The sequence below is a fragment of the Vicia villosa genome, linkage group LG6 (genome assembly GCF_029867415.1).
Source record: "Vicia villosa cultivar HV-30 ecotype Madison, WI linkage group LG6, Vvil1.0, whole genome shotgun sequence".
Lineage (NCBI taxonomy): Eukaryota > Viridiplantae > Streptophyta > Magnoliopsida > Fabales > Fabaceae > Vicia > Vicia villosa.
The window spans coordinates 141,985,461-141,999,281 of NC_081185.1; the positions used below are offsets into that span (position 1 = coordinate 141,985,461).

Below are 13,821 nucleotides of genomic sequence, written 5' to 3' on the forward strand. Positions count from 1 at the left end.
TTGCTAATTAAAACCTTTTTTTAGTTCCTCAATAAAGTTGAGGTGTAACTTTCAACAATAACAGTGACTTGTGGGATGTCATTGTAACATTGAGCTTTAGACAACTAAATTGATCAAAATCTGTTGCGTTTTACAGATATTATGACAACTGTGTAAATACAAACTTCAATTTAAATACAAATTTTCAAACTTTAAATTTATCAATTTTAACAAAGTGAAACATTAGTTAATTATGGCTTCTTCATATGCCAATAACTCTATTTTTCTCTTGCTTTGCTTATGCTTAACCTTTAGCACAATTGCATTTGGTGGAAATTTCAACACTGATTTTAACATTTTATTTGGAGATAAAAGGGCTAACATACAAGATGGTGGCAATTGTATGACACTTACAATGGATAAATATTCTGGCTCAGGCATTGGTACCAAGAATGAATATTTGTTTGGAAGATTTGATATGCAAATCAAACTTGTGCCAGGAAACTCTGCGGGCACTGTCACTGCATATTATGTATGCACTTTGTTCCAGAATTACACTAATATTTGCAAACTTTTAATTCATATTTATAATAGTTTTAAATTACAATTGATGTTGCACTGCAAATCTTTATATTTTGGTAAAAATTCACACAATTGGCACATCGGTGACCCTTATATCAAGATCAAACAATGCATGAATCAAATAGATTTTTATATTTTAAACTCTAAAATTATCAAATTTTAAATATATATATATATTGTTTGATCTTGATCCAACTGTCATCGATGAGCTAACCACATGAATGTGTAAGATTTATGACAGTAGCCAATTCAAATTGTTATATTGTGGCAACAATTATAGCTATGGAAAACAAGTTAATACCATTACGGTTACACATACACATAACACATTTCATAATTTAAGGAAATTTTACTTATTGTATGATTATTTAATTTCACCTATATGTATATATGCAGCTAAGTTCTCAAGGATCACACCATGATGAGATTGATATGGAATTTTTGGGCAACTTATCTGGTGATCCATATATTCTCTCAACCAATTTATATGCCAATGGTAATGGAGGTCGTGAGGTGTAATTCTATCTTTGGTTTGATCCCACAAAAGACTTTCACATTTACTCAATTGATTGGAATCCTCAGCACATAATGTAAGTTCTTCATTTCTTTAGTAAGTTTTCATAAAATTTATTAGGAATATTTTTTATTTTGTTTTTCACGTTATGGTTCACTAAAGGTACATAATTTTATTCAAGACATGTCATCCACTAAATGTGGCACCTCTCACTGCTTAATTTAAATTTTGAAGCACCATCTAACCTTAATTTCTACTAGACGTAATACCCGAGTTAACACATATTACAAATTCAATACTAAATTACATAAGATTTTAATACATTAACAATCAATAACACCAATTAGAAATTAAATGTGAGTTGGAACCTCCATAAATTGACCAAAATTGATGATTGCGTGTAATCACACCGCACGTAACTCAAATCCTAAGATTACATGATTCTATCATTATAATTAATGTATGCCCCTTGATCTAAGTGACAAGATAATGATCCCCATATCAAAAAATCTTTTAAAACAAGGAAAAAAATATAATTCTATATATGGGACAAAACAATGTATATATACATATAATTATATCATGTGTTTGGCATCTATGCAGAATATTGGTGGATAACATACCCATAAGAGTGATACATAATAGACAAAACACCGGTGTTGCATTCCCAACAAGGCAACCAATGAAATTATACACAACACTATGGAATGGAGATTCATGGGCAACAAGAGGGGGACAGGTGAAAATTGATTGGTCAAAGGCTCCATTCACGGCTAGATTTAGAAACTTTAATGCCAATGCATGCATTCCTAGTCCATCAAATAATTGCTTAGGTTTCAATGATGGAGAAAATAAAGGTCTTACTGGTGAAACAAGGAAGAAGCTCAGAGAGATTTATATAAAATTGATTGTTTATGACTATTGTCGTGATTTTATACGTTTTGCTCATGGTCTTCCTTATGAATGCCACAATCGCTTAACTGATCACCCGGATGAATATTAGAAATTGCATGCAGTCATGATGCATTTTGTGACCAAGTATATAACGTGAAGTAAATTTTTTGTTCTTTTAGATAAGTTAAAATATGTACTATTTATTTATTTATTTATTGGAGAGTTCTTAATTTGGTATTCATTAAAAAGACATGTATGTCTACTATTGACGCCTCTTGAAAAATTAATTCAAAATTCAAATTTATTTAAATTTATTTAAATATAAAAGCTAACATTACATAATTGTATACTGGATACTATGATTAATAAATTTTTATGGTATTTGATTGTTCACTTTATTTTTTGTTATATTTTATTGATTTAATGTTTTTTGTGTGCAAAAGCATATATAATATATTGTCACGTCAAAGTCATTAAGGTTGATAAAGTTGATTTAGTGGACATGGATTTTGGTAGTACGAGGTTCATAGAAATGAAATAGAGATACGTTATTTTAAATAACACAATTATTATATTTATACTCTTTTGCTTATGAAAGTACATTGATTGAACCCTATTTATATTATAGCTCTTTATTTTAGATTGGTGACGTATTGTTTTGTTACATAAAAAAAGAATTTCATGTTTGAAATTGAAAAATCAAGACTTAAAAAAGTTTATAAACAATCACTTTCTACAACCAAATAAGACGTCTTTCAATTAAGTGCTAAATGTTAAGAGTATATGCAATACACAAAGCATACAATGCCTTAAAAAGAGAAGAAAAAAATATGGTTATTTTTACCGGTATTCACATGCTTCGGTTAAAATAGATGGATTAGGTTCAATGAAACCTTTCATCAAAAAAAAAAACTGCAAGAAAATAAATGACAAATATAATGGTGTAGCAATTCAATGAAACGTTCCCCACCCAAAAGAGAATTTTGATAAAACTTATTCAACATAATTTCATGTTTCAAGGATAATTTTTAACAACTACATTGTTTCAACATCAAAATATTAATGCTATTTGTGACACTATATGTTTTTATCTCTATAATTAATACTTTTTACTTTCAATACCTAACCCACATTTCAAAAATACACACAAAATATACTAGATAGAATAAAAAAATTATATCCAAATATCATTTCTCAATTTTTAAAACCTTAACTAGCACACTTTTTATGTTCAAAAAGTATACATTCAAAAAGAATCTATACATCACAAAATTTACTTGATAGAACTCGGCTTTTTCTGCTTTCTCTCTATGCATTCAAAAAGAATCTATACATTCCTTGTAAAGATGTTCTTATTAAACCTTCATCCAGTCGACGAAATACTTCAAAGAAGGGTAAGAAGGTACGAGATAAATCTCTCAGTAGAAGAATTTAGAAAGTTGATAAATCTTCCTTGTGAAGACGGAATCATTGAACTTGGAGACAAAGTCAACAGATACAACTACATCACTATTGTATCCTCCCTCGCGAAAGAACCATCGTCACACATACCTTATCCATTCACTTTTTAATACATCTACCCTAAAAGCCTAATGTTTCTCTATGTTATGAGTCATATCATATTTCCTATAAAAGGTAAATTTGGTTGCCTAACCCAAGTAGATGTGGAAACTGTATGGATGATAGAAAATAAGGTCAAGGTTAGTTGGGCACGACAAAATATTAACTACATTATAGAAAGCAAGTAAAAATTCTCACACCTACCATATGGAAACCTAGTCACAGAGATTCTAGAAGAAACAGGATTTAAATTTAAAGTTGATGAGTTCAAGGAAGAAACAACCACGATAGGAATCTCTGTCCTACCATCAATGCAACATGAGATAAAATATGGAAAGATCGTTGAATATGTACCATTAGATGAGAAGAAAAGAAAAACCAAAAGCAAGGAGATAACCATAGAAATAAATAGCTCAGAGAACTTCCCTCGGATACTAACAACCAAAGCCTCTTAAAAATCATAAGTTGAAAAATATATGTTATCAATGACAAGATCGACTTCATAGTCCGTCACTTGATCTCTAACATATCCAAATTTATCTCATGACATGTTCTTTTTTGATGATCTTGATGCAGAGTAGTCTCACTTAAGTATTTTCGTTGTATCCTGCAAGTTCTTTTAGTACTTTCATATGTTTCAATTAAGAAAATTTCTCTTCTTTATTTTGAACTTTTCAATAATAATGAGTGTGTTGATTTCTCTATCTTAAATGTCTAAATTTCTCTTGTTTTGCATATTTACTTCTCGCAAGTGCATCTTTTACCCGCCTTTTTTATTTTGACAAAGGGGGGGGGGAAATACACTCTCAGTGGAGGGTGTATTTTCTATCTAACTCGGGGGGAGTTCTATACTCTAAAATATATGGTTTGTATTATCACCTACCTGAGAGATGTGTTGTCATCATCAAAAGGGGGGAGAATGTGGAACCTTATTTTGCATGTTATATGACATCTACTTTTGATGATGACAACCACCATGATGACAACTCTTATGACAACTATGATAAGTCAAGCATGAACGATTAAGCGGTCAAACATGCAAACCTAAGTATTATGGTTTGATAAACTTGAAAATCCAATGAGGGCAAATGATTGTCACCTATGCCGATGTTTAATGTACTAAAATTGAAAATAGAAAATTTGTAGAGACTCAAAATGAAAGTAGATATATTAAGAGGACCAAAAATATAATTTACCCAAAATATAATATATCAACAAAAGAGTCAAATTCATGCTTATAAAAAAATACTTAAATTTCATCAATAACTAACGTTGTATATATTTTCATTAAAAACAATTAAGTCATTTGCAAGAAGTTCATTGTGCATTTTATTTTTTAGTGTTGTCATTACAATTTTCTTTGTTAACAAAAATCTCTATAAATATTTAGGATATCATAAGTGCCGAAATAAGAGTGTCAAACAGGTATTAATTTTTTATTATTATATTTCTCCTAACTTTTGACGAATAAACTTATTGAGAGTAACTAACTACATTTTATTGTGATAGCTAAACATAAATTTTACGTAATCATATAAGTAAAAATAATAATTTTTGGGAGAATGATTTCTCAACGTGTAGTTTTATTTTATGTTAATGTGTTTGCTGTACCTCTAATGCTAAGAACCCCCATTCCATAATACCTCTCATTCAAGTATAATATGCTCCTATTTTGGGCTTTTGACTTGAATCCAACTTTTCAACATTAAATATTCAAACAAATTTAAAGAGGAAACAATACTTTGGCCTTAAAAATTATTTGCTAATTAAAACCTTTTTTTAGTTCCTCAATAAAGTTGAGGTGTAACTTTCAACAATAACAGTGACTTGTGGGATGTCATTGTAACATTGAGCTTTAGACAACTAAATTGATCAAAATCTGTTGCGTTTTACAGATATTATGACAACTGTGTAAATACAAACTTCAATTTAAATACAAATTTTCAAACTTTAAATTTATCAATTTTAACAAAGTGAAACATTAGTTAATTATGGCTTCTTCATATGCCAATAACTCTATTTTTCTCTTGCTTTGCTTATGCTTAACCTTTAGCACAATTGCATTTGGTGGAAATTTCAACACTGATTTTAACATTTTATTTGGAGATAAAAGGGCTAACATACAAGATGGTGGCAATTGTATGACACTTACAATGGATAAATATTCTGGCTCAGGCATTGGTACCAAGAATGAATATTTGTTTGGAAGATTTGATATGCAAATCAAACTTGTGCCAGGAAACTCTGCGGGCACTGTCACTGCATATTATGTATGCACTTTGTTCCAGAATTACACTAATATTTGCAAACTCTTAATTCATATTTATAATAGTTTTAAATTACAATTGATGTTGCACTGCAAATCTTTATATTTTGGTAAAAATTCACACAATTGGCACATCGGTGACCCTTATATCAAGATCAAACAATGCATGAATCAAATAGATTTTTATATTTTAAACTCTAAAATTATCATATTTTAAATATATATATATATATATATATATATATATATATATATATTGTTTGATCTTGATCCAACTGTCATCGATGAGCTAACCACATGAATGTGTAAGATTTATGACAGTAGCCAATTCAAATTGTTATATTGTGGCAACAATTATAGCTATGGAAAACAAGTTAATACCATTACGGTTACACATACACATAACACATTTCATAATTTAAGGAACTTTTACTTATTGTATGATTATTTAATTTCACCTATATGAATATATATGCAGCTAAGTTCTCAAGGACCACACCATGATGAGATTGATATGGAATTTTTGGGCAACTTATCTGGTGATCCATATATTCTCTCAACCAATTTATATGCCAATGGTAATGGAGGTCGTGAGGTGCAATTCTATCTTTGGTTTGATCCCACAAAAGACTTTCACATTTACTCAATTGATTGGAATCCTCAGCGCATAATGTAAGTTCTTCATTGCTTCAGTAAGTTTTCATAAAATTTATTAGGAATATTTTTTATTTTGTTTTTCACGTTTTGGTTCACTAAAGGTACATAATTTTATTCAAGACATGTCATCCACTAAATGTGGCACCTCTCACTGCTTAATTTAAATTTTGAAACACCATCTAACCTTAATTTCTACTAGACGTAATACCCGAGTTAACACATATTACAAATTCAATACTAAATTACCCAAGATTTTAATACATTAACAATCAATAACACCAATTAGAAATTAAATGTGAGTTGGAACCTCCATAAATTGACCAAAATTGATGATTGCGTGTAATCACACCGCACGTAACCCAAATCCTAAGATTACATGATTCTATCATTATAATTAATATATGCCCCTTGATCTAAGTGACAAGATAATGATCCCCATATCAAAAAATCTTTTAAAACAATGAAAAAAATATAATTCTATATATGGAACAAAACAATGTATATATACATATAATTATATCATGTGTTTGGCATCTATGCAGAATATTGGTGGATAACATACCCATAAGAGTGATACATAATAGACAAAACACCGGTGTTGCATTCCCAACAAGGCAACCAATGAAATTATACACAACACTATGGAATGGAGATTCATGGGCAACAAGAGGGGGACAGGTGAAAATTGATTGGTCAAAGGCTCCATTCACGGCTGGATTTAGAAACTTTAATGCCAATGCATGCATTCCTAGTCCATCAAATAATTGCTTAGGTTTCAATGATGGAGAAAATAAAGGTCTTACTGGTGAAACAAGGAAGAAGCTCAAAGAGATTTATACAAAATTGATTGTTTATGACTATTGTCGTGATTTTATACGTTTTGCTCATGGTCTTCCTTATGAATGCCACAATCGCTTAACTGATCACCCGGATGAATATTAGAAATTGCATGCAGTCATGATGCATTTTGTGACCAAGTATATAACGTGAAGTAAATTTTTTGTTCTTTTAGATAAGTTAAAATATGTACTATTTATTTATTTATTTATTGGAGAGTTCTTAATTTGGTATTCATTAAAAAGACATGTATGTCTACTATTGACGCCTCTTGCAAAATTAATTCAAAATTCAAATTTATTTAAATATAAAAGCTAACATTACATAATTGTGTACTGGATACTATGATTAATAAATTTTTATGGTATTTGATTGTTCACTTTATTTTTTGTTATATTTTATTGATTTAATGTTTTTTGTGTGCAAAAGCATATATAATATATTGTCACGTCAAAGTCATTAAGGTTGATAAAGTTGATTTAGTGGACATGGATTTTGGTAGTATGAGGTTCATAGAAATGAAATAGAGATACGTTATTTTAAATAACACAATTATTATATTTATACTCTTTTGCTTATGAAAGTACATTGATTGAACCCTATTTATATTATAGCTCTTTATTTTAGATTGGTGACGTATTGTTTTGTTACATAAAAAAAGAATTTCATGTTTGAAATTGAAAAATCAAGACTTAAAAAAGTTTATAAACAATCACTTTCTACAACCAAATAAGACGTCTTTCAATTAAGTGCTAAATGTTAAGAGTATATGCAATACACAAAGCATACAATGCCTTAAAAAGAGAAGAAAAAAATATGGTTATTTTTACCGGTATTCACATGCTTCGGTTAAAATAGATGGATTAGGTTCAATGAAACCTTTCATCAAAAAAAAAACTGCAAGAAAATAAATGACAAATATAATGGTGTAGCAATTCAATGAAACGTTCCCCACCCAAAAGAGAATTTTGATAAAACTTATTCAACATAATTTCATGTTTCAAGGATAATTTTTAACAACTACATTGTTTCAACATCAAAATATTAATGCTATTTGTGACACTATATGTTTTTATCTCTATAATTAATACTTTTTACTTTCAATACCTAACCCACATTTCAAAAATACACACAAAATATACTAGATAGAATAAAAAAATTATATCCAAATATCATTTCTCAATTTTTAAAACCTTAACTAGCACACTTTTTATGTTCAAAAAGTATACATTCAAAAAGAATCTATACATCACAAAATTTACTTGATAGAACTCGGCTTTTTCTGCTTTCTCTCTATGCATTCAAAAAGAATCTATACATTCCTTGTAAAGATGTTCTTATTAAACCTTCATCCAGTCGACGAAATACTTCAAAGAAGGGTAAGAAGGTACGAGATAAATCTCTCAGTAGAAGAATTTAGAAAGTTGATAAATCTTCCTTGTGAAGACGGAATCATTGAACTTGGAGACAAAGTCAACAGATACAACTACATCACTATTGTATCCTCCCTCGCGAAAGAACCATCGTCACATATACCTTATCCATTCACTTTTTAATACATCTACCCTAAAAGCCTAATGTTTCTCTATGTTAGGAGTCATATCTAACCTTTTTAATACATCTAACCTCAAAAAATAGGGGTTAAGAATTTATAATAATGTAATTATAATTATATTTGTTTGGTGAAACTGTTAAACAACTAATTACTTGTGGCTCAGCGGCTTGTCATTTCTTTGAGAACTTAGTGATGGTTGTTCGATACTTAGTGCTTTACAAATTTTAATTATTAGTCTTTTACAAAAAAAAATTGCTACCTAATTCTATAGGTTTGCAAATAAATTCCTATATAATTTTTTTGTGATAATTATCATTTACTAAATATTAATTTTAAAATAATTTTATATAATCAATTAAAATTTATAATGAGTTTATAAATTTTAATTGTTAGTTATTTACAAAAACACTTCAATCTTTCTTAATATGACAAACTGAGTTAATTATACGTCAGTGCTACCTAATTCCATAGGTTTGCAATGAATTCCTATATAATTTTTTGTGATAATTATTATTTATTAAATATTAATTTTAAAATAATTTTTATATAATTAATTAAAATTTATAATAAATTTACAAATTTTAATTATTAGTTTTTATAAAAACACTTCAATCTTTCTTAATATGATAAACTAATTAATTATACATTAGTGCTACCAAATTTCATAGGTTTGCAATGAATTTTTATATAATTTTTTGTGATGATTATTATTTATTAAATATTAATTATAAAATAATTTTTATATAATCAATTAAAATTTATAATGAGATTTTAAATCAAAATTTATCGTTGATAGTTATTTATTGTATTTCTTGTAATTTTATTTTAATTTATTTCAGCAAGAAATTATTTATATGTTATAATTAAATATTTAAAAATTTGTCATACAATTAGCTCATTTATTATCATATTTTTATGATGAAATCAAATTCATTATCAATTGTATTTTGATTTATTATTTATCTGGTTATTAAAATAACTTTTTATCAATTAAGTTTAAAAATTGGAGCAATTAAGGCACTTACAAGATTTTATTCTTAATTCAATTAATTATATTTCGATTTTAAATTATTTAATGATTTGCATATGACTTATTATCTGTATTGAAATTCTTTTTATAATTAAAAACCACTAAGATTTTATGTTTTTATATTTTCTCCAAAATTCTTTTATTTTTTAGGCGAGTAAAATATCATTTTTTTTGTTAAGAATCCACTTTTTTATTTGTCCCGGACTTCTAAAAAGTCGGGATTGACCCTAACTAATGCTTGTACCAAAACTAAAAATATAATACAAAATGTTATTGATTTTAATATTTTCTTCATAAAATAATAAGTAGAAGCAAGATATACAGAAAAAAAATTAAAATCCAGACAATACAGTTTGTAGGGACGTAAAAAATAAAGATCGATTGACCAAAGCATAATTTGACTAAAAGAAAAATATTACTTATATTATATGCACCACCATCACTATAAAGATTTTTTTATACTATCAAATCATAACAGTCACGTTATAAAAAAAAATTAAGAAAAAAATTGATTTTAATCATAACGTTAAACTAAATCTAAATTAAACAAAATTTAAAATCATTACAAAACAAAAAGCTTATATCGATAGAGTCTTACAAAACAAAAGGCTTATATATAGAGTCTTAGGGAGGATACAAGGAATCTCTTAACGAAGACAATGCTACGGTAAAAACTTCCCATGATAAACTCTTACTACCTCTTTAACCATATAAAAATATAAAAACTTCAAAAATAAAAAAAGAAGTTTTTTATTATATTTAACATGAAAAGGTTAAAACTTTGTTGATCATAGGGTAGCTTTGTTTTAGAGATTACAATTGATTTGCTTTTCAAAATATTGTTGTTCTGGATTGTACCTAAAGCTGGTGCATCGTCGGACAGAGTCCAATTCATATTCGCATTGAGTATGATTCAATACACTGGCTCAATCTGCTAGAGTTAGTGGAGAGTGCATTTTCCACGTGCTCCTCACCCGACGATCACGTCGTCAACTGCCTCCCGCATTTTGCACAGCAAGCACGGCAGTTTCGCTTCAGTAACGGGCAACTCCGCCCACGTCTCCGAGAATCACAAGTCAATTGACCCAGGATGGTGAGCACGTGTTGCTCACCCCCACTTACACGTGGAAATCCTGACAGTCATCTATTATGTGCTTGGACTTTCAGTCCATAATGGAGACCATTGGCCTTGTGTTGGGGGCTCGCTATAAATACTCTCCTCTGAAGGAGTGTCATGTATTCACACTTTTTAACCCTAATCCTTGTACCTCTGCAACCGATATGGACTTTGGCATCGGAGTATTTGCAGGTACACCCCTCTCCTCTGTTGATTGCTTCCAGTCCGTGACAATTTCCGACCGCGCCTCACATTCTGATCCCAGTAAGATCAGTGACTCCGTCTGTGGGAACGGTTGTTTCCCCGTTCTTCTTTCTCTAAAACTAAAGGACCATAACAAATTCTTCGTAACAAACTATGGTCGGTCCCGGCAACAACCTCACCAGCGGTACCAAAACTGTCATCTCTCCTGTGTGTAACCCTCATAACAGCGGCGAGACATCGTTCGCAGAGAAAGGCTCCCCGATAAGGATGGACAGACAGTGCGCCTCCCCCTTTTTCGACGACACAGATGACGATGCCGTCCAGATCATCGAGACCCGACAGAGTCCGTAGAAGACATCGGAAAGGTTTCAACTAATCCCAGTGCCGCCCAACGTTGACCCAACTATGATGGCTTTGGTCGTGGCGCTCAACTAGACCAACACTCTGATCTTTTAGCTGAACAAAAGGATTAGAGCCCTAGAGAAGGCCCGCTGTTAACCCACTCCCCCGCGGAGACACTAATGGAACGATTCCTGAAGTCCTTCTCCACAGCGGCGTAGAGAACAAGCAGCACAATCGTGCTCCTCCCCGCGAGGATCGACACTCCCTGGGGGTCAAGAAGAGTAATGTTGTTCAACGGGGTAAAAATCGTCATTCGCCACAGCCCAAAGCAAAGAGTCGACCAAAGAAATCAACGCCGCGACACGACGACGACCCTCAACGAGTGAGGTGTGACGCTCTCCGTCGCCGTTTTGGAGCGATGAAGACGACCCCCGCGGTTCATTTTCTCGAGATGGCACGATTGACCCCAACGAGCACCTCGAGAACATTAGCGGACTACTCGACTACCGCAGCATTAAGGGGGCATCAACTGCAAGCTACTCCCCACTACCTTTAGAAAAGGTGTTATGGCCTGGTACAAGAGCCTCGTCTACGAGTCCATAACCTCTTGGAAAGATCTAGGCCAACGGTTCTCAATGCATTTTACCACATCTCGCTGACATTCGAAATCTGAGGCGACGCTCGAGGCGATCATACAGCAGAAAGGCGAATCTCTCTGATATTACATCGAGAGAATCAATCGGGAAGCTGCCCAGGTCCCCACGAAATACCGCATGAAGAAATACTTACTCGAGCGGGGACTACTCCCCCGCAATGACTTCTCCAACACGGTCGACATTGAAACACTAGAATCGCTCGACACCCTTCTCCTCAAGGATCAAGCCTATATTCAGTACGAGGCAAAATAAGCTGCTATCAGTGCTTGGGACTCACGGTACTAGGAGAGTGCCAAAGTTCTGAGGCACGATGGCTCCACATCTTGTCGGGGAGGAGAAAGGAGAAGGGAAGATAATCCCCACAAACCTCGAGAGGGAAAAGGACCCGTTGGTCGGTTAGCCGAGTACACACCGTTAGTGGCCTCTCGCGAGTGAATTTTGTCTGAGTGCACGAACTCAGAATTTCGCCAGGCTAAGGTCCGCTTCCCTTATTAAACACCTTCCAAATCTAACACGGACAGGACCAAGTACTACCGATTCCACAAGAGCCACGGGCACGTCACTGAAGAATACATCCACCTCAAGGATGCCATTGAGATTCTCATCAGGGACGGGTGCCTGAAACAATACACCAAAAGGAGGGAAGCTCCTTGGCAAGAAATCTAGGAAGCTCAAAAGGTCGAGGAGGAAAAACCACCCTCTGACGACACCGCTATTATGCAGGTTGCAATGAGCATCTCCTGACGTGGGGACTTTTACGTCCCAAACGAGGCCGAACATCCTCCCTACTTGTCGACACATAGTGCATGGGAAGTTTTCCCCTCCGCCATGGTCATATCCGGCAGGGGATTCAACAAACTCACCGTGAGATCGGTGAAACAGAAATTTGAAGAGCTGGTAGATGCAACTTCGGCCCAGAATTCTACCCTCATCAAGTGTCGAGGAACCTCAGCTCCCATCACTTTCTATTACGAGGAGCTCTTTGGTGGTTCCACGAACTCCATCATCCCTCTACTCGTAAGAGCGCACATGATAAAGGGTATCAAAGTTATCTTTACCCCGTCGTCGCATCCGAGGCCGTCAGCTCGGCCTTCATCCGCGAAAAACCAGAAGGACAGAAGTCTATATACTTCACGAGAAAATCCCTACAAGGCCCAGAACTTAGGTACCAACAAATCGAAAAAGTAACTTTGGCCCTCATCAATTCGGGGAGGAGGATGAGACACTATTTCCTAACTCACACAATCGTGATACGAATCGACCAGCCCTTGAAACAGCTGCTTGGCCGCCCCGACATGGCAGGCAGAACGCTCAAATGGTTGCCGGAACTTTATGAGTTCGACAATCGATATGAGAGCCGAAATGCCCTTAAAGCTTAAGTACTAGTAGATTTTATGGCAGAAATGACCGTCCTGGAATCTCCGACAAACGGAGCCCACAAGTGGACCATCTTCGTCGACGGAGCATCTAGCTCGACACGAAACAGAGCATGCATCATCCTCGAGAAGGAGGAAGGCATCTGGATCAAAGTTTCCCTCGCTTTATCCTTCCCAACTTCGAACAACCAGGAAGAGTACAAATCTCTCCTCGCGGGATTGCGCCTAGCCGAAGACTTAGGAGTTATAGAG

General features: G+C 32.9%; 1 protein-coding gene and 1 pseudogene across 1 annotated transcript; both read left to right on the top strand.

Moving 5' to 3' along the window:
• Window positions 1-232: 232 nt before the first annotated feature.
• On the top strand, window positions 233-2,078 carry LOC131614845 (xyloglucan endotransglucosylase protein 1-like; annotated as a pseudogene).
• A 3,442-nt stretch (window positions 2,079-5,520) lies between these two features.
• LOC131614846 (xyloglucan endotransglucosylase protein 1-like) lies at window positions 5,521-7,394 on the top strand. Its single transcript, XM_058886387.1, has 3 exons — window positions 5,521-5,799; window positions 6,274-6,467; window positions 6,995-7,394. Exons 1-3 carry the CDS (start codon window positions 5,521-5,523, stop codon window positions 7,392-7,394), a joined length of 873 nt encoding a protein of 290 aa, XP_058742370.1.
• The last annotated feature ends 6,427 nt before the right edge of the window (window positions 7,395-13,821 follow it).

Excerpts from the sequence above, each read along its gene's own strand:
- LOC131614846 (XM_058886387.1), top strand. The coding sequence starts at position 5,521 with ATGGCTTCTTCATATGCCAATAACTCTATTTTTCTCTTGCTTTGCTTA. Across the intron at positions 5,800-6,273 it reads GCACTGTCACTGCATATTAT|CTAAGTTCTCAAGGACCACA; the intron begins GTATGCACTTTG and ends ATATATATGCAG. Across the intron at positions 6,468-6,994 it reads TGGAATCCTCAGCGCATAAT|AATATTGGTGGATAACATAC; the intron begins GTAAGTTCTTCA and ends GCATCTATGCAG.